At 54.2% G+C, this 21,658-nt stretch overlaps 1 protein-coding gene across 3 annotated transcripts in view; it reads left to right on the top strand.

The window, feature by feature from the left end:
• NUAK2 (NUAK family kinase 2) overlaps positions 1 to 20,669 on the top strand; it is an 87,915-nt gene extending 67,246 nt beyond the window's left edge. For all 3 annotated transcript variants that reach the window (XM_069633145.1, XM_069633143.1, XM_069633144.1), the window contains exons 3-7: positions 3,878 to 4,029; positions 8,322 to 8,387; positions 15,013 to 15,132; positions 15,439 to 15,571; positions 17,769 to 20,669. In XM_069633145.1, coding sequence (XP_069489246.1) covers positions 3,878 to 4,029; positions 8,322 to 8,387; positions 15,013 to 15,132; positions 15,439 to 15,571; positions 17,769 to 18,868 — 1,571 coding nt within the window. In that variant the 3' untranslated portion in view covers positions 18,869 to 20,669. The remainder of the gene's footprint in view (positions 1 to 3,877; positions 4,030 to 8,321; positions 8,388 to 15,012; positions 15,133 to 15,438; positions 15,572 to 17,768) is intronic.
• The last annotated feature ends 989 nt before the right edge of the window (positions 20,670 to 21,658 follow it).

The raw sequence follows: 21,658 nt of genomic DNA, 5'->3' as shown, positions 1-21,658 counted from the left end.
TTCGACTGCTGACTTGCCGTGCCAAGCCTTATTTACTGTGGCTGATCTTCTTTCAAATGCCCCCGGCACCCTGTTCAAATATTCTTTTATAATCGCACCAGTCACGTGAGCGCTAAAATTGGCCTGGTCCTAATCTCGCCCGCCTCTCAGGATCCTGGCACAGCTTTCCAGTTTAGATCAGGATAAGACATGCCATCTGCATTGCCCTTCATTCCTGGACGTCAGAATGCCACTGCACGGGCCACTTGCCGCGACATCTTAATGGCCGCCAGGCCTCCGTATCTTTGTGGCTTGATAGCGGGCACGTAGCTTGGACGTGTGTATAAACCGTTTAAGGTTCAGGGGCCAGTGTGCGGGGAGGGCAGAACATGTACGGCTCGTTCCCGGATCCAACGGGTGGAAGTTGTTGAATGAGGCGGGGGCATGTCTGCACCCAGTGGGTGAGCTCACACAGCCATACACATCTGGACCAGGAAATTGCTTAATTTGCTTGGCACAGCTTCTGGGTGCTCTCTGCATCAGCTAAGAAGCTGAGGCGCGGGTGGTTTGTGAGTTGGCCATGGTCAACTGTGGTAAGCGGCCGAGCACGGACTTCAACATGCTGTGCTGCTAGGACTTGTCGCGTGCCAGGCCCGAGTGCTGCTGGATGCCCGTGACCTCTTGTATAGGCATTGCCATTATATGCCCAGGTGCTGACCCCATTTGCCAGCTCTTACCATCTTCTGGTCAGGCAGTGTCAGTATGAAAGTATCTGGCAAATGTCTCTCCCGGTAACCAGTGAAATTGTAACCAACAAAAAATGTAGTTGTTGAAAAAGTCGTGATGAAAATACCTCTGTAGTGAAAAAGTTGCCAAGCAAAAAGCAGTCAATAAATGCAGCTGATGACTGTACAAAATGCAACACTGCTGGCTCGCCCAAAGCTCTACTGCCTAGCGCCCACTTACGGATGCATTGCACTGCCACTACTCGCCAAACCTGGTTGCATGGTATTTTACAAGCTTCCTATGCTCAGTGGTGTCTGAAACTGCCATCCACCCCCCCCCCCTCCCCCCCGTACAGGTCTCTAGGTCTCTACTTTTTTTTATGTCCAGCATGGAGGCTGAAATTATTCAGAAGCCCCTTTTAATCACGGCTGCCTTCCATGTTCCTATGGAACACGGACGTAGCACCTTCACTTCAGACCACCCCCGCCCCCAAATGTTGCTGCTCCTGAGTGGGTTAAGTGCATCTTACTATAAATATGAGCGGTATTGTTATGTCTGCAGCCTGTTCTGAACCCCCCCCCCCCCCCCCACTCTTCCCTTTCCGCCTTGATTCCAGTTAATCTCCAGGCAGCCACATCTCGGGAATTCCACCGGACATTCCCAGACGGGGCGGAAATGCAGGCTGCCCGTTCTCCCGTTCTCTGTATTGTCTTAATCCTGAACTGTGCGGGTCGCTGGGTGGACTGGGAACCAAAGAGGCCCTGGAAATTATGTTCAAAGTGGCCCCATAGTACACATTTTCAGCAAGCCCAACCCTTTTCCTATGAGAACATTTGGAAATAAAACAGATTAGCAGACAAGAGGCCTGGGGTTCAGAGGCCTACCAGGAAATCTCCAGAGTTCCCTCTAGGCCAGGCCAGCCCTGACCAGGGTACAGAGGCGCACTGGCAAATCTCCAGAGTTCCCTATAGGCCAGTCCACCCCTCTGCAGTGTGCAGAGGCCTACCGGGAAATCTCCAGAGTTTTTATTTTTTATTTTTATTTTTTACATTTATAAAGCACGCAAGTTGGCCCTGGAGCATCGTGGCGCTGTTACAGCAAAGCTTACTTAGTTACATGACGCAAAAAAAAAACAATGGAACGACAGTCTGTGGTTCTTGGTTACAGTGAACCTGTAGCAGGGCAGGGCAGAGCAGGGTAGTTGATGGATACATTGGCATAGTTACATGCTCACGGTTACATGTTACAGTGAACCTGTAGCAGAGCAGGGTAGCTGATGGATTCATTGACGCTGGCATAGTTACATTCTCACGGTGCCAGGGTACAGTGAACCTGTAGCAGAGCAGGGTAGTTGATGGTTTTGTTGACTTTGGCATAGTTACATTCTCACAGTGCCAGGGTACAGAGAACCTGTAGCAGAGCAGGGTAGTTGATGGTTTCATTGACTTTGGCATAGTTACATTCTCACGGTGCCAGGGTACAGTGAACCTGTAGCAGAGCAGGGTAGTTGATGGTTTCATTGACTTTGGCATAGTTACATTCTCACGGTGCCAGGTTACAGTGAACCTGTTACAAGACAGTTGTTGGATGTATTAACAAAGATATATATTGAGCAGAGTTACATTCACAATGGTTCCATGGTTACAGAGCAAATTAAAAGGCCTTCCTGGGGTGACCATAGGTGTGAGCCGTGAAGTGGGTTAATTGAAGAGCTTGGTTTTGAGTGACTTGTGGGAGGTCTCATTCCTTAGTGTCGTAGGGAGGGCATTCCAATGTTTAGGCGCTAGGAATAGGAAGCTAGAGCCTCCCGCTTTGGTTCTTTTGTAGGTCGGGGCGTTAAGCTGATTTGTGTGATGTGAGCACTTGGGTCTGGAAGGTGTGGCACAAACTATTTTTTCTGATAGATAAGATGGGTCTGCCAGTGAGAGGCACTTGTGTGTTATGGCCAGGGTCTTGAATAGTATGCGTTCTTTCACCGGGAGCCAGTGGGCATGGCGTTTTGCAAGTGAGATGTGTTCCCTTTTGGGAAGGCCCAGAGCTTCCCTAAGTGCATTATTTTTAATGGTTTGTAGTCTGTTCAGATTCTTTGAATAGGTTCCAGCAAGTAGGACCTTAGTAGTCCAGTTTGGCCTCAGTGGCAGTTCTAGCCATTACCAGACACTTCCGAGAGGATAGATGGGGTTTGACTGCATTTATCAGTTTGGTGGTGAATGCTGCCGAGGAAGCAATAGCGCTAACTTGGCACGACATGCAGAGCATGGAGTCAATGAATGCTCCTAAGGTTTGCGAGACGGTGATCTGGGTGTTGTCCATGTTAAAGCTACTGTAGTGTTTGTCAAGTTTATTGAGCGTTTCCTTGAGACCTACCAAGAGGATCCCGGTTTTATCACCGTTGAGGCACAGCCCATTTGCTGTCATCCATGCGTGGATGGTGGAATATGTTTTGCATAGTGTTTCTCGTAATAACCTGCGAGTGGAAGGAGGACCTGTGTAGCATCGGCATAGTTTCTGTGAGCTAAACCGAGATTGTCCAACTTGTTGAAAGAGTGGAAGGGTGAGCATATTGTACAGTGTTGGTGAATTGCAGGACCCTTGTGGAACCCCACAGTGGACGGTGGTTGGTCCCAGTCAATCTGGAGAGTTCCCTATAGGCCCAGTGTGCAGAGGCCTTTCAGGAAATCTCCAGACTTCTGTATAGGCCAGTCCTGGGAAATCTGCAGAGTTCCCTATAGGCCAGGCCACCCCTGTGGGTAGCACGGCAACCCCCGGAGCAGTGGGTGTCTGCAGAATGTTCCGGTGGAAGCAGTAGACGCAAACCACCAGCTTATTCTCTATGCAGACCCTACTCCCCATCCTACTGCATCGCCACGCCTCTGTATAGGTGGCACATGCTGACCTGCTGACCCAGCCTGCCCATCAAGATGGCCGCCATGTTTCTTTTCCTTTGGTGGCGGTGGCTTGCGCGTGCTCACTGCGCGCCTTTGTAGAGTAGAGACCCGTGATTTCAAGTGCTATAGTCCTGGGTCTTTGCACGTGAAATGGGGGCAATGGAGCTCCTTGGGTCTCGTGAGCTGTGTGATGGCGCCGGGATCTGACTCTCTCTCTCTCTCTCTCTCTCTCTCTCTCTCTCTCTCTCCCCCTCCCTCCCTCCCTCTCTTCTTCCACCCTGCAGTCTTTGAGAACAGCAGCAAGATTGTGATCGTGATGGAGCACGCGTCCAAGGGGGACCTCTATGACTACATCAGTGACCGGCAGCGGCTGACGGAGCAGGAGGCGCGCCACTTCTTCCGGCAGATCGTGTCTGCGGTCTACTACTGCCACAAGGTGAGGACCCCCACCCCCCTATCCCTTCTAATGTCCTTACCACCCCCGTGGGACTCCCCAGAGGCTTCTGCGGCACTCCAAGTACCGCTAGTGACAACATGTGGGGCAAGTGCTCATGAGCCCAGTAAGGGGGTGCGGGGGGTGCTTGACGCTTCATAACCCACACCTGCCAATAGAATGGGTTCACTACCTCAGCAACCAATCACCTTGCGCTTGTTCTTCTTCTTGCTGATAGATTTTTATCCATCAGCTGTGATTATTGGACACCGAGGCTGGAGCCTCATTACTCCATCTTCTCAGGTTGAGGGTGTAGTCGTGGGTTTGTTTTCTTCTTGGCCTGTGTGGTCTTGTCACAGTAGAGCTGGTTTCACGGGGTCTTCGCAGTGATGGGCCGCGGGTAGCGGTCGAAGGGGTTTGCAGAGGTGGCAGTGAGTCTTCTGATCAGAGGGTTCGGGTTCTGATCCAGTCCTCTGTAGGAGTTCTTGCTCAGTTTCGCTAGATGTTCGTCCAACATCTCGATGTCCAGGTCTCTGTGAAGGTCAGCTATCCTTGTGAGGATTGGAGCTCCAGACGATATCCGCAGGGCCTTGTTCTGGACTATCTGAAGACTCTTCCGGTGTCGCTCATGGCAGGTCATCCATGCTGGGGAAGCATACGTCAGGGTGGGTCTGATGATCGCCTTGTAGACGTTGATCTTTGTCCGGAGTGGCATGGACTTGCTCTTCAGGAGTGGGTACAGTGCTGCCATCATTCCTGTAGCCTTCTGCTGAGTGTTCTCGATGTGGCTTTCCCAGTTGAGTTTGCTGTTCTGGGCGCAGCGAGGTACCGGCTGCAGCTCTACCACTTGATGGTCTCCCCGTTGAGGCTGATGTGTGGGTGCTCCTTGATCTTCTTTCTGGTGAACAGTGTGGCAGTGGTCTTGCAAGTGTTGAGCTCTATCCGCCAATCACTGTACCACTTTGCGATGGTATCCAATGAAGCTTGCCGGTTCTTCGCCACTTCCTTTTCGCTGAACGACTGGGAGGTAGATGACTGCAACATCGTCTGCACACAGCGCCAGGTCGGTCTTGTGGAGATCTGTCGGGATGTCGTTGGTGAAGAGGTTGAACAGGAAGGGTCCGAGGTTTGATCCCTGTGGCACGCTTGCTCAGATGGGATGTGATGAGGACATCTCAGACCCCATGGCGACATGGAAGGTGCGGCCTCCCAGGTAGCTTGCAGTCGTCTTCACCGGGTAGTTTGGAAATCCCAGGTCCATGATCTTGTGCAGCAGTCCCTTGTGCCAGACTTGGTCGGAAGCTTTGGCGACATCCAGGAAGACGATTTCCGTGGACTTCTTGATGTTGAATCCGTGGCTGATGGTGTCCACCACACTCAGCTGATGAGTCATCACCTTGCATGCAAGAGCCCGCCCCCCGCTGCCTGGCACGCCCTCCCAGGTTCTGCTGATTACCAGCTTCCGAGCTAATCACCAACAAGTGCAATCGTCTGTTTCACTTGGAATGCACCGTATATTAAATTCGGCTTATGCATGCTTGAATGACAGCCCAGCCCTGTGCATGGGAACTGTCAAATCCTTTTCATTCTTTAAAATCCTCAAATGCAGAGACACAATTGCTCGTTGGAGGGGGGAGAGGGGGGTTGTGTATTTGTGGGTGAATTTGTGTGTGGGTGTGTGCGCACCATGCTTGAGTACAGTAGGCACACCCACTGTGCCCACCCTGCAGTCGTGACCAGTGGACATGGCGCTCAGGATAACTGGGCATAACGAGTACACCCCTAGCCCCCACTAACCACAAGGCATGGCCTATGACCCTGTGCATGACACCTGTGGTGGCTGCATGTTGGCTGTGGCGTGGCCTTCTGCCATGTACGGGTACGGGGTAGGCACCCTCAAGGCTCACTCAAACGGTGGCACTGTGTAGCACCTGGAGAAAGGTACTGTTTCTCCGGAAACGCCAATTTCGCCACCATTCTCGAAGTTACTTAATCCAAAGAAGCCCCCCTGATCCCTCAATAATGGCCCTCGGTCTTTCCTCCTCAGTCCTTCCTCTGTCAAGGCCTGTGACAGGAGGCCTTGAAGTGGGCAGTTTCCTCAGCCGCATCTTAGCAGGTGTATTTCTCTATGGTCACAAGCGCACCCGGAAGCCAAATATCCCCAAACCTACCACGCTGCGTGTAAGGGCGTCCATATTGACACGGGGTGAGACAGGACACTGTGTGTAAGGGCGTCCATATTGACACGGGGTGAGACAGGACAGTGTGTGTAAGGGCGTCCATATTGACACGGGGTGAGACACAACACGGTGTGTAAGGGCGTCCATATTGACACGGGGTGAGACACAACACGGTGTGTAAGGGCGTCCATATTGACACGGGGTGAGACAGGACACTGTGTGTAAGGGCGTCCATATTGACACGGGGTGAGACACAACACGGTGTGTAAGGGCGTCCATATTGACACGGGGTGAGACAGGACACTGTGTGTAAGGGCGTCCATATTGACACGGGGTGAGACACAACACGGTGTGTAAGGGCGTCCATATTGGCACAGGGTGAGACAGGACACTGGGTAAGGGCGTCCATATTGACACGGGGTGAGACACAACACGGTGTGTAAGGGCGTCCATATTGGCACAGGGTAAGACAGGACACTGGGTAAGGGCGTCCATATTGACACGGGGTGAGACACAACACGGTGTGTAAGGGCGTCCATATTGGCACAGGGTGAGACAGGACACTGGGTAAGGGCGTCCATATTGGCACAGGGTGAGACACGACACTGTATGTAAGGGCGTCCATATTGGCACGGGGTGAGACACTACACTGTGTGAGGGCTGTCCATATTAGCCCACGTTTAGCAACTACACCGTTTGTAAAGGTTTTCAATACTGACTTTAGATGGATTGTGTCCTTTTTACACCAGCGTCTTGCAGCCACACTGGAGGGCCTTACTGTGCCATATAAGCCCTGCTAATGACACCTTTTTCTGCGGCACTCTCCTGGTGGTAGCGGCCTTTCAAGGTTGACGCCTCAGGTGTACGGGTGGGTCCGAGGGTGCATTCCACGCCGACACCTTAAGGCGTGGAGCGCATTAGCTGTGTTTTGGAAAGTGGCCGGTGGTGAGGTTGGACAGTGAGGTGGAAAATGCCCGCTGGCCTTCTCCGCTCCCCGGCCTGGAATGGCAGTCGGCGCGCGCCGCAAGGGCATTCGGGCTCTGTCCAATAGAGACATAAGCAAGGGCGGTGTCTCTGCTTTGATGAAATATTTCAAATATGCGCTGTTCATAATCCCCCAGGCTGGACTGAGCCGCTACCTTCAAACGATTGGGGGCATTAACCTATATTAATGTAGCGCTTTGAACAGCCATGAACTCAGACCGCTTCTGTTCTTCTGTAGGGAGGCATGGGACCTGCCTGAGCTCCCTGCCCCCGCCACCCCAGAGGAGTTCTGGGTAGGAGGAGACCTGTCTTTCTTATAGTTCTCCCATAATGAGACTGCTCTGCCCTTTCATGTCCTCTGGCCCTTCTTTAGTTTCGGCTATTCGGTGACGCTTTAGCGCCACCTGTTAGCTGAAACTATTGCAGTAGGGAACAGATGAGGAGATATGGCATATGAGCAAGGTAAAAAGCTTATAGGTGTTTGGTTATTTACCCAACCAGTTCCCGGGCTTCCCTACCCAAATGCCTCCCCATGGGAACTGTTTGAGCTCGCTGTATCAAGCCTTACCGTCAAACTTTGCACTTGAAGTTCCTGCCAGTGTTTTTTCAAAGCACTCTTCTGAGTGTTAATGACCTAATTGGAGTTGCAAACCCACTACTTGTGTAATACAAACATTAAAACCAGGTCTGCCTTCAGCCGCTAGAATTATAAGCACTGTGATTGTCCTTCACAGAAGTTCTGTTAAAAGCAAGCACTGGCAAAGCCAATAGTTTTCGTTTGTCTATAAGTATTAGGCATTTGCCAGGCAGTGCTGTTAGATGGGCAGGTACTCATGCCATTTTCCCCCCGCTACCATCATTGGCCAGTTAAAAGCACTACAGCATTGCCAGGCAAATTACTTTCCCATGCCTACACAAACAGTTGGTACTGCCAATGCTTGTCTTCCCTTACCTCCCCTTTCAAACTTTCTCCCCAGCCCCGCACTACCGTCTCACCCCCCCCATACCTCCCACACTTCCCTTTTCTCAGGGTGCTGTCTCCCATGGTTGCTTAACATGTTAACCCTTCCATCCCCAGAAGCTGACTGCCTATTGGATTGAGTTAATACGAATTATTTTGGCTTCTTCTAGAACGGGATAGTCCACCGAGACTTGAAACTGGAGAACATCCTCCTGGACGCGAATGGGAACGTGAAGGTGAGTGAGTGGGCGGGAGGGGAGGGGGGAAGGAAGCGCCTTCCAAAGAAATGCCCTCTACGGGGGCCAATACATGGGGCGAAGTCTCTCAAGGAAGCTCTCGGCAGAAAAATAAGCGGAGTTGCACTTTGACTTCCTTACAGTTGATGTGCGTGTGTGTATGTGGGGGCGGGGGCACTGGCATGGTGCCCATTCTTTCAGGAAGAGGGGGCGGTGTGTGTATTTGGGGGGGGGGGGCACTGCCAGGTTGCACATTCTTTCAGGAAGAGGGGGCGGTGTGTGTGTATGTGGGGGCGGCACTGGCAGGGTGCCCATTCTTTCAGGAAGAGGGGGTGGTGTGTATATGTGGGGGGAGCACCCTCCAGGTCCTAGCAGTCCAGTCCCATGGAACCCGCTTCCTCTCCGGGTCCTAGCAGTCCAGTCCCATGGAACCCGCTTCCTCTCCTGGTCCTAGCAACCCGCTTCCTCTCCGGGTCCTAGCAGTCCAGTCCCATGGAACCCGCTTCCCCTCCGGGTCCTAGCAGTCCAGTCCCATGTAGCCCGTGTCACCCTCCGGGTCCTAGCAGTGCAGTCCCATGTAGCCCGTGTCACCCTCCGGGTCCTAGCAGTTCAGTCCCATGGAACTCACTTCCCCTCTGGGTCCTAGCAGTCCAGTCCCATGGAACCCACTTCCCCTCTGGGTCCTATTATCTCGGTCTAGGTAAGGTAGAAAACCATCTCGGGTGTCATTGACACAGGAGGCGCTTCAGCACTCATGGCGCCTTGGTGCCACCTGGTGAGGCTGCATAGTTTTGGCTCATAGGAGGCACTTGGCATCACAATTTTTTTGGTTTCCCGAGTGAATGCTTTAATACCAAAAAATGTTATAAATAATGGCATGTGACTAGCGACTGATGGGTGGCTGTGGGAAGGCTGCACGGACCAGCCGCTGTACCCAGACTGCCTGTGTAGGCTGCAAAGGCCTGCTCTCTATGCCCTATACTCTGAGCTCCCTGGGAAGGCTGGACCAGCCTGCTCCATACCCAAGCTCTCTGTGCCCTCTACTCTGAGCTCCCTGGGAAGGCTGGACCAGCCTGCTCCATACCCAAGCTCTCTGTGCCCTCTACTCTGAGCTCCCTGGGAAGGCTGGACCAGCCTGCTCCATACCCATGCTCCCTGTGGCCTATACCCGGGCTCCCTGGGAAGGCTGGACCAGCCTGCTCCATACCCAGGCTCCCTGTGGCCTATACCCAGGCTCCCTGTGGCCTATACCCAGGCTCCCTGGAAAGGCTGGACCAGCCTGCTCCATACCCAAGCTCTCTATGCCCTATACTCTGAGCTCCCTGGGAAGGCTGGACCAGCCTGCTCCATACCCAAGCTCTCTGTGCCCTCTACTCTGAGCTCCCTGGGAAGGCTGGACCAGCCTGTTCCATAGCCATGCACCCTGTGGCCTATACCCAGGGTCGCGAGGCAATCTCTGTACCCAGGCTCCCTGTGGCCTATACCCGGGGTCGTGGGGCATTCTCTGTACCCAGGCTCTCTATGCCCTATACTCTGAGCTCCCTGGGAAGGCTGGACCAGCCTGCTCCATACCCAGGCTCCCTGTGGCCTATACTCGGAGCTCCCTGGGAAGGCTGGACCAGCCTGCTCCATACCCATGCTCCCTGTGGCCTATAACCGGGCTCCCTGGGAAGGCTGGACCAGCCTGCTCCATAGCCATGCTCCCTGTGGCCTATACTCTGAGCTCCCTGGGAAGGCTGGACCAGCCTGCTCCATTGCCATGCTCCCTGTGGCCTATACTCTGAGCTCCCTGGGAAGGCTGGACCAGCCTGCTCCATACCCATGTTCCCTGTGGCCTATACCCGGGCTCCCTGGGAAGGCTGGACCAGCCTGCTCCATACCCATGCTCCCTGTGGCCTATACCCGGGCTCCCTGGGAAGGCTGGACCAGCCTGCTCCATACCCAGGCTCCCTGTGGCCTATACCCAGGCTCCCTGTGGCCTATACCCAGGCTCCCTGGGAAGGCTGGACCAGCCTGCTCCATACCCAGGCTCCCTGTGGCCTATACTCTGAACTCCCTGGGAAGGCTGGACCAGCCTGCTCCATACCCAGGCTCCCTGTGGCCTATACCCGGGCTCCCTGGGTAGGCTGGACCAGCCTGCTCCATAGCCATGCTCCCAATGGCCTATACCCGGGGTCGCGAGGCATTCTCTGCACCAAGGCTCCCTGTGGCCTATACCTGGGGTCGCGAGGCATTCTCTGTACCCAGGCTCCCTGTGGCCTATACCTGGGGTCGCGAAGCATTCTCTGCACCCAGGCTCCCTGTGGCCTATAGCCGGGGTCGCGAGGCATTCTCTGCACCCAGGCACCCTGTGGCCTATAGCCGGGGTCGCGAGGCATTCTCTGCACCCAGGCTCCCTGTGGCCTATACCCGGGGTCGCGAGGCATTCTCTGCACCCAGGCTGCCTGTGGCCTATACCCGTGGTCGCGAGGCATTCTCTGCACCCAGGCTCCCTGTGGCCTATACCCGGGGTCGCGAGGCATTCTCTGCACCCAGGCTCCCTGCGGCCTATACCCGGGGTCGCGAGGCATTCTCTGCACCCAGGCACCCTGTGGCCTATACCCGGGGCCGCGAGGCATTCTCTGCACCCAGGCTCCCTGTGGCCTATACCCGGGGCCGCGAGGCATTCTCTGCACCCAGGCTCCCTGTGGCCTATACCCGGGGCCGCGAGGCATTCTCTGCACCCAGGCTCCCTGTGGCCTATACCCGGGGTCGCGAGGCATTCTCTGCACCCAGGCTCCCTGTGGCCTATACCCGGGGTCGCGAGGCATTCTCTGCACCCAGGCTCCCTGTGGCCTATACCCGGGGTCGCGAGGCATTCTCTGCACCCAGGCTCCCTGTGGCCTATACCCGGGGTCGCGAGGCATTCTCTGCACCCAGGCTCCCTGTGGCCTATACCCGGGGTCGCGAGGCATTCTCTGCACCCAGGCTCCCTGTGGCCTATACCCGGGGTCGCGAGGCATTCTCTGCACCCAGGCTCCCTGTGGCCTATACCCGGGGTCGCGAGGCATTCTCTGCTTCTCTGTACCCAGGCTCCCCTTGGCCTCTACCTGGGCTTGCGTCCCCTTCTCTGCTTCTCTGTACCCAGGCTCCTTGTGGCCTATACCTGGGCTTGCGTCCCCTTCTCTGCTTCTCTGTACCCAGGCTCCTTGTGGCCTATACCTGGGCTTGCGTCCCCTTCTCTGCTTCTCTGTACCCAGGCTCCTTGTGGCCTATACCTGGGCTTGCGTCCCCTTCTCTGCTTCTCTGTACCCAGGCTCTGGGTGCTTCTTCGCTGGGCCTCCTGGGAAGGCCCTGCCCACCACACCCTCCCTTCACCGGAGCAGGCTGCACAGACATGCCCTATACTTAAGCTTGCTGTATGTCCTTGTTTCCTGGTAAGCTTCACAGGCCTGCCCCAGCGGGCACATGGCAGGATGTTTGCTGCACTCCCTCACACCTGGCCCAGGGATCCGGGTGTGGGCAGCATGGCACAGTGCCACCCCAGGAGGGATTACAGAGAAGGGAAAGGATTGTGTGAAAACCAGTTCTCAGCACTGCGAAGTGCTTGGCGTGCCCTTAAAACCTTGTATCCCAGGCATTGCGCCTTGCAGCCAGTGCCCACATTACTGCTTTCAAAGACGGCTGTGAAGTCACTCATTCTCCACGGCACTGGCCTCCCCTACCACACTTTAGTGGGGCCTCACCCCTTGGCCGAGCCAAGGTTCCCATGTAGCTTGGGGTGCATGGGAATTGGGGGACCGGCTCATCAGGTGTCTGTGCAAAGAGGGGTATCCTCTGCCTGCCCCCCACTTTCATTGCCGACAGACACCCAGCCGTGGCCTGTGATTAAGTGCCCAGGGCTCAGCAGACCTCACCTCACATGCCCAACTTCTTTCCGGTCAGAGGAAATGGGGGAGGGCTGGTGATCAAGGGGAAGGGGTGAGATTCAATCACCATAAGTGGAGGCAGTGAAGTGGGGGGGGGGGCTCATGTTTGTTTGAGGAAATACTATACTATAGCCTCCAACCACACCAAACAGTTATCAAAAGAAGAGTTGTGATGCCTCTCTCCTGGTCTGACCATGCTCTCCTCTCCTCTAGATCTCTTGGGTCCCCCGGTTAAGTCTCCCCCACACTACCAGTCTCCTTCTCCGTCATTAGTGTCAGCTGCTGCTTTTGCCACCACATTTATTCCCCCTCCCACCACGGACCCCCACACTGACTCTGCCCTTGCTAATCTTCACTTCTCTATCACCAACACCGTGGACATCCTTGCCCCTGTCATGAGGATCTGCATGAAGCGCGTCTCCAAGCGCAACACCTGGTAGGACTCCAACCTAGCCTCTCTGAAACGCATGTACAGAGTTGCTGAGCGGAAGTGCGGGCATTGGGCACATCCTCTGACACACTGGCCTGCTGCCATTCTCCAAAGGCAGTACAGACTCTCCATCTGAATAAGAAGAGGGTCCATAGCCAAGGCTGCATCTCTGGAGACACAAACATCACAAGCAAAATGTTTAAAATCTGCAAGGAACTCGCCAATCCTACTGCAATCTCCACTTCTCTGCCATCCTTGACCCTCTGCACTGTACTGGCCTCCCATTTCCTAACCAAAACTCAGGACATTCTCTCCTCACTCTCCTTTACTCCCCTCCCTCTCCCCCATCTCTCAGGCCTTCCTTTACTCCCCTGCCCTCCTCCCTTCACTTCTACTCTCCTCTTTCTCTCCCATATCACTAGATGAGGTCTCCAGTCCGCTCTATGAAAGTCTCCCACAAACGGATGCTCCCCTGCTCCTCTAGAACTGTCATGGACACCATTGCCTCCTTTGAAACTTCCCTGGCTGATTTCAGGAACCACCCCTTTGCCCCTGCATCTTTCCTCTCACTCCCCTCCTCAAAAAGCCCTCTGTCGACCCTTCATGCCTGCCTGGCTAACTACTGCCCTATCTCGATTAGCCCTTTCCCAGGCAAACTCTTGGAGAAGCTGGCCAGCACCCAGCTGATCTACCACACTGAATCTGTTGGTTGTCTCCATGACCACCAGTCTGGCTCCAGAGCAGCCTGGAGCATGCAAACTACTCTACTGAACACCTGTGAAGACTTGCTCTGCAATCTCGATTCCAACTCCCCTTCTGTTCTTATCCTTCGGGATCTTTCCTCTGCCTTCAACATGGTCCATCATGCCACCCTGACAAATCGCCTCCATGACACCCTTGGCATCACGGGCCTGGTAATTTACTGGTTCAACCCATTCCTCTCCGAATGAACCTTCCCAGGTCCAACTGGGCCCTTTTCTCTCCCCTAACACCCTAACACACTCTCCATCTGTGGCATCCCTCAAGGCTCTCTCCTCTCACCGTGGCTCTTCAACATCCACCTTGCCCCTCTGGTTGACCTGATCTCCTTCACTGCTCACTTTCAGTGTTATGCAGACGACACGCAGCTCTCCTTCAAGCTTCCCTCATCTTCCTCCTCTCTCATCACTGACTGCTATTCAGGCATGGTGTGCTACCAATGATCTCTGCCTTGATGTCAGTAAGACTGAGATCCTTCTCATTGGGACCCTTGCTCCCTCCCTCTGACTGCCCTCTATGGGTCCTCTCCACTCACCCTTCTGTGAGGCAAAAAACCTAGGTGTCATCTTTAAATCTTCTCTCATCACACCGCAGACCTTGGCAAGAAGGCCCACTATCGGCTTCCCCTCCTCAGAGGTATTCTTCCTTCCCCCAGAAGCTCATTGTCTAGAGAGCCCTGGTCCTCTCTAGGCTGGACTACTGCAACAGCCTCTTGCTCGAGCTTCCTTTACCCTCCCATCAACTAATCCAGAACAGAACTGGTAGACGTATCATTTGCCTCAAGCCGAGGGACTGCATCTCTCCAGCCCTAAAATCTCTCCACTGGCTCTTGGCTGCTGACAGGATCAAGTTCAAGACCCTGTGCATTACCCACAAGGCTTTCTGGGGCCTGAGGCACCGCTACATCAAACTCTTTCTCATACGTCCCTGCTAGAACCCTTTGGTCCTCTAGCACCAAGTCTATGCAGATCAGATCCCTCTCTCCCTCTCTCCCCCTCTCCCCCTCTCCCCCTCTCCCCCTCCTCCCCCCGTCCCTCTGTAGGTGACTCCCTCTGGAATGGTCTTCCTGACCCTCTCAGGATCTCCTTCATTTCTCCTCTTCCACCTGCTAACACCCCCACCTGCCTCAGTGGCTGGCTGCCTGTCTGGTTCCCACTGAGTTACACAGGCCACCCAGCCCCCCCCTCCCCAGCCCAATCCACACACCTTGTGGTCCTGCACCAGTGCACCCCATGCAATCCTGGCACCTGCCTACCTGGCCTCCCCTTAGCATGCGCCTAGCCCCTGTGGCCCTCTCCCTCCCATGCACTTCCTTATTCCCCCCCCCCCTCCTTTTTGTCTTGTGGTGGCCTGAAACACAATTTGTTGCATAGGCGCCTTAGAAATATCCAATCAATAAGAATTGACATTGACGCCATTTTGGATGCTGCTGTGCTGGGGTGTGGTGGGTTCTGTTTAACGCATGCTTGCAAAGGAGTGGAACCCATACTGCTTTTCTGACCCTGACTGACCTTTCGCTCCTTTCCAGATTGCAGACTTTGGACTCTCGAACCTCTACCAGCAGGACAAGTACCTGCAGACGTACTGCGGCAGCCCCCTGTACGCCTCCCCGGAGATCGTGAACGGCAGGCCCTATAAGGGACCAGAGGTGAGAGCCCCCACCCCCCCTTGAAGCCGGAGGGAGGGAGAGCTTGAGGCAGGGAGAGAGGGAGAGAGGGAATTGAAGCCGGAGAGGGGTGAGGAGAGGGGGGGTGGCAGAGTGGTGGGGTGAAAGAGGGTGGGGGGAAGAGGCACACACTGTGGCCTTCATTTGTCACGGTATGTGGCCTGGTGGAGCCCAGAGCCCCAGCCTATATAGATGAGCTGTCCGCAGGCTGCGGCTCCCAGCATAGGGGTCAGGGGAGGTTTCTGCCCACATCACTCATGCCTGCGCCTTTCTCGCCTTCTCTTGCAGGTGGACAGCTGGTCTCTGGGCGTCCTCCTCTACACCCTGGTCCACGGCACCATGCCCTTCGATGGGCAGGACTACAAGCAGCTGGTGAAGCAGATTAGCAGCGGCGAGTACCGGGAGCCAAGCAAGCCTTCAGGTGAGCCAGACGCCTCGCGGCGCTATAACCAGTTAGGACCTCAGGAGCCTTGCTGCGCTGAGTTGCCCCTTACCACTGATGCCTCCGGGCCCTGGGGTGCTTCACCTCGCCTTATCACTGATGCCTCCGGGCCCCTGGGTTGCTTCACCTCGCCTTACCACTGAGGCCACCGGGGCCCTTGTGTGCTTCACCACCCTCTAACCATGGAGACATTACGCCACTCTGGGCCCTTCACTGCCCAATGGCACCCTCCCTTTAGACCATCCTAAGCCCCTGCGTAAACGCCTGTTGGCACTATGCCGCTCCCACCCCTCTGATAAACCATTCTTACCACCGAGACCCTCTGACGCCTTCATACCAGGCCTTGGCTGTGAAACCCACCGCCCCTCCACCACCCCCCCCCCCTTTCCACATACGGACTACGCCTGTGAGTTCTGGAAGCACATCCATGTACCCCCAGGGTTGGACGTGCACTCGACTGGCTGCCTTTCACCCTGGCCTTTTAAGGGGGTGCAATTCCCAAGGCAGAACAACAGATGGCGTAAGTGGTTCCTCGCCCACTCGAGGGCTCCCCCGTCTTTATTGCTTTGCTAAAAGCTCCTAATTCTGGGCTCTCTCCCTTATCAGGGATGCCCCCCACCCCCGCACTTATTAATTACACGTTTTCGGCGGCCCTGGGTTACCATTAAGGGGGAACATGAAGCGCAGCCGGTGGGTGGAACGGCTGCTTGAGAACAATGCACGGGGTTTCCTTGTCTCGGGCTGGCATCTCGCTCCAGTTGAACGTCTTCGATAAATGCCCCTCTGCGGTTATTAACAGTAACTGTCCCAGTAATTGCCGACCAGGGACTAAAACCTAGCGTGCCCTATTGAATCCACCGAGAGCAGTGCCAACTGCCCCTATGGTAGGCGGGCCTGCTGTGTCGCAGGCCACTTAGCTACTTAGGAGAGCATGCCTGCTGTACCTTCTCGCATCTCATATGCAAACCCAGAAGGGCAGTCCTTTTGAAGGAAGATGGCAAAGAGTTTTTCCGAGAATTTAGGAAGGAATTCACGCACGGGTGGTCGCCCCCTTGGCAGTGCATAGCAATACAACGGTCTAAGGTCTCGCAATTTTGCCCCTTTTGTGCTTTTCTGATTTGCATATGATCTTTCCCCCTTCTATAATGGCTTGGTGGGCTGAAGAACGATGGTCTGTAGGGTTGCCCAGAGCGATGCCGGAGGTTACGATTAATTCTAAACCATCCCCTGTTTTGCTTTAGTCCATATTGAACTGACGAGGGGCATCTACACATTGGCACTGGATGTAACGATGCTATATGCAACCGTCGCTCCCTCCCTCCCTTCGGGTTGGTGTCTCTGAGCTTGACTAATCCTTTGCGCCTATGCAATGCCACTTGTTAGTCCCACACACACCCCAGTCTAAGTATGCGAGCGCAACCTTCGGCACTCCTTTTTTTGGGGGTGGGGGGAGAAATGTCAATACTGTATCCCACTGCTGACGCCATCCTTGCGGCAGCCAGTCGGCCATTTGGTAGCGCACATTGTCTTCATGAGGGCGTGGCCTTGCGCTGATAACCTTGCTGCCATAGAGGGTCAAGTTTGTATTGCCTTCACGCGTCAATCCGCAACGGATTTCAAATATTTAGGCTGTGAGAACCTTATGACCCTTTCACAACTGACTGCTTACGACACCTTATTTCACAATTTTTACCAAGCGCGATCCAAGTCCTGACAGGTTGTGGGATGTGGCATCTCTTGGCCAGAGCGTGCATGCAGTGGGACCGAAAGATCAGATGTTCTCATTCACACTCCTTCCTGGTGCACTCACCTACCGCCTCCAGTCCTAGAATATGTGGGAAACGTGTTGTGCAGTGGGAGGAACAGCTCGTTTCTCTTGGGCAATGTTGAATATGTGTAGTGTTTTCACCTGTTATAGAACGCAGGTCCCAGCACACAGACTATGGCACAAGAGCATTCTGATGTACCCTACAAAAGTGCCAGTAATGTAAGCTAGCAATGCCGCCCAGTGCTGCTGCGTGAGGGCCGTCTTGTCGAGGAGGAAAGTGTGGTAGTAGGATTGGAGATGTGGGGGGGGGGACATGGCTGGGGGAGGTCTCTGATAAGTAATATGTACAACAGCTGGATGTGGTGTGTTATTGTGGCTCTAATATCTAAATCTGATTTTTCTTGGCAGATGCATGTGGGCTAATCCGGTGGATGCTGATGGTGAACCCTGAGCGCCGAGCAACCATAGAGGACGTTGCCAACCACTGGTGGCTGAACTGGGGCTACAAAGTGCCCATGGGTGAGCTTGAGTCCATGCGGGACAGCGAGTCGACGCTTGCCACTGTGGCCGAGTGGCTCCGGCGTTCGTCCAGACCCCTCTTTGAGAATGGATCCAAGGTGCGCTGTTTTCTGAGGCAGCGTATGCCCGGCGTCACGCTAGAGCGCCAACGCTCCCTGAAGAAGTCCAAAAAGGAGAACGACGTGACGCAGACCATGCAAGAGGGCTCAATGATAAGTGCAGCTGATGGGCCGCCCAAGTGCAACCTCAAAAGACCCAAGGGCATCCTTAAGAAGCGTGGAAGCGGCTGCGAGCCACGCATGGTGTGCCGGAAGGAAGACAGCTTGCCACCGTCTCCCGAGTCCAGCCCTGTCCTGCCAGTGAAATCCCTCAACCAAAATACGTTGCCCCCAGAAGTGCCGGCAATGCCCAAGAAAGGAATCTTAAAGAACTCCCGGAATCGGGAGTCTGGCTACTGCTCCTCTCCTGATCGCAGTGAATCTGGGGAGATCTTGGACTGTGAACCCAATGACCTGGAAGCCCTTGTGTTCGATGCCCCGGACTGCCCTATGCCATCTCCAGAGGGGATGCCATTCCAAAGGAAGGGTATCCTCAAACACAACAGTAAGTACTCTGTGTGTGGCCCCATTGCACATGGACCTGGGGCCTTCGGCTCTCTGGACGAGCTCTCCTTACATTGCGCCCCGCTGTCTCCCTACTGCAGCCGCCCCTCTAGCGCCATCAGTGAGGACAGCATCCTGTCCACGGAGTCCTTCGACCAGCTGGATCTTCCGGAGAGGATGCCGGAGAGCCGGGGCATGCGCGGCTGCATCTCCGCAGACAACCTCCTGCGGCTGGAGGAAGGGGAGGATGTCGAGTTACGGCCCCGCCTCTGGGACATGAAATGTTACCAGAACCGGGTGGGCGATAGCTGCTTCTCCCTGACGGACTGCGAGAACGTCACTGAGGTCTACAAGCAGGCGCTGGAGATCAACCGCAGGCTCAGCTGAGGGTAGGCACAGACCCTGAGGCTGAACACACTCACTGTGGCACAATTGAAGTGCCTTCATGGTAAGGAGACCCTCTTTAGGGTGCACAGGAGAGCCCCTTTCGGGGGCCTTGGCGCGATTACGTCAGCAAAGGTCCTCATGACGCATGCTCACTCCCTGACCATCGAGTGGAGGAGGAGGAGGTGGTGGTGCTTGCGGAGCAGCACTCCCCTCCGCCAGGGGGCTATTGTGTTGGTGCATATCTGACAATGCACCTGGATTTGCTAGGATCTTGAGACGTCGCTCAACTGCTCTAAATTTTGCACTGTGCCGCGAGCACAATTTCGCCAGACACTTGAAAGTCCGGGGGGAAAAAACTTGAAATACAAGCCTTGATTTGCAAAAGAAAAAACATAACTGGAAACCAGTTTGTACTGGATTTTGATGTTTCTACTAAAATGTAGCCTGAGAGAATGGTCTTGCCTTAATCTGGGTATTTATTTGGGGCTCTGCTGGTTTGACCGTCTAGGTGTGTACACGCCCTAGGCTTTCTTATGCAGTTAAATTCTGCATGAGAAACCCCTGGGGGTCTCCTTCACACCATCTCCGCCCTGCTGGAGAACCCTCTACCCGAGTGGTAGAAGAAGAAAGAACACCTTGAAATGGCCATGCTCATCTTGGAAACTTCCAGCAGTCCCTCCAGACGCTCCGCTTTTAGCTCAGCCGCCATCAGTCCTAAGCAGGTTTCAGCTTTAGGCTTCTGGCTTTAGGAACTGCTGGCCAGTACTGGGGACCAGTGCACAGGCCCCAGAATGCCTTCCTGTAGCTATCCTAGAAGCCTTGCCAGATCGCCCTAAAGGCTCTGAGAAATACAGCACAAGCAGCTGGCCTAGTAGCCCAGGAGATGTGCCACAACCAGTGCTTAGGGGGCAGGTTTTTAAAGGGAAAGTGCCTCTTTTTAAGAAGTTCAGGCTGCGAGAAGCTGTAAAAGCTGCTGTCCGGGGGATTTGCCTCCTGTAAAGCCATTCTGCGGGTCAGACATGACATTACGCACGTGCTGGGGCTCAGACCTACCATGGACTCTGAATGCACTCGCTCCAGCCAGCAGCCCCCCGAACTTTGATTGTATTGAACTGAGAATTGTAACATGCCAACTGCACCCTTATGCATTTTAAGAAAGCGGAGCCGGCTCGGTTTCTGCCCCGCTGCAAAAAAAAGTGTCTTCTGCGTCACATTGCTACTCCTCCCAGACTGAAAAACGCACAAAGGGAGGGCGGGGAGGGCGGGGGGGGGGCAGTCTCGTAGGAAGTGGCTGCAAAAAGCGCCTTCTGGGCTACGAGATATTTGCGACCAGTAGAGAAGCTTCTATATTTCCAGTCAATTACATTGTAACTTGACCACATGTCACATTTCACGCTGAAGTTGCCTATTGTTTGTGCCTTGTAAAAATGCCTTAATTTATGATTTGCTAACGTTTTTTTGTTTTGTTCTTAATGTGTAAACCTGGGTGGCCTGGATGAGTTGGGTTTTTTTATGGGCACCGTTATGGGGGAGAGGGGAGGGGTTGGGAGGGATTTGGGCGGCTGATAACTTTGCAGCTGAACTTGTAAGGAGGGCAGTTTGGTCTATAAAAAAAAAAATGAATAAAAAGTCCCATCTTCAAGTGGGGGGCATTTAGGACGTCTGCAGATATGTGAAAGCTGACACGGATTGCACTACCCCGTGGGTATTGGTCTTGTTGTTCACCCATGCTGCTCACATTTTTTTATGGTGGTTATGGTCCTCAAAATTCACTGGAATTAAAGGCATGTTTTGACTGCAAGCTGGTGTCTGCCTCGTCTAAGGGTGTGTTTGCTGTTCGCGCCTTGATGCAAATGTTGGCTAATCGCTTCCTCCCACCTGCAAGAGCTGAACGTTGTGCAAACTGCGATACTGGGCAAGAAGCTTCCTTGCCTCCCACACCAGGCACCTGGGCATGTGTGAGGGCGATGGGCCTGCTCAGGTGTGTGGGCACCCTGCACTGCTTGTAAGAACAGAGATCCCTGTCTCACGTCAGGGTGCTTGGCACAGAAGCCATGTTTCCACTGAGCACTGAAACCCACTCAGTGCGGGGCTGCGGGGGGACCAAACACTGGGCACTGAAACCCACCCACCCACCCACTCACTGTAGGGCAGCGGGGGGACCAAATGCTGGGCACTGAAACCCACTCACTACAGGGCAGTAGGAGGAAGTGGGGGGCAGAATGCTGGGCACTGAAACCCTCACTTTCTGCAAATTTCACTTCAAGAAATAATTAAACTGAGCAGTAGTGAAAGCAATCATCATGTAGTGTTGCACGATTTTGATCTTCCTGCAGGCTTAAAAGGCTAGCAGTAGACCTAAAGGTCTAAAAGGACCAAACGGGAGACAGTCGCAATATGACCAAAAACAGTAAACATAGCAAACTAAGACAGAAAGACTAGAACGAATCATCAAGAGGACCAGGACCTAACGATGACCTTCCCCAACAGCCCTTAGAACAATACATAGAGAGGGAAAGGAAGCACTGCACCACGGGCCCAATGCAATGGGTGAGAAACAGAATGTTTCATCACTACACACGGTCCACCAATACAAAGCAGGAAGCACAATGCCCCACCACACAAAACTACAACTAAACAACAGTCCCAAGGATGTTCACCCCACGGAAATCAAAGAACCAGTCAGGACAGAAGGATATGAAAGTCTGAATACACACGCTCACCAAGACGGTTCTACTAGGACAACACTTCAACACGACTCCGACCCTGAACCACGCAAAGCCTTAACCG

This window comes from Ambystoma mexicanum, chromosome 13 (genome assembly GCF_040938575.1).
Source record: "Ambystoma mexicanum isolate Mex_15411 chromosome 13, UKY_AmexF1_1, whole genome shotgun sequence".
NCBI lineage: Eukaryota > Metazoa > Chordata > Amphibia > Caudata > Ambystomatidae > Ambystoma > Ambystoma mexicanum.
Note: the sequence above shows the minus strand (reverse complement) of the source record. Positions and strands in the feature narration are given on the sequence as shown.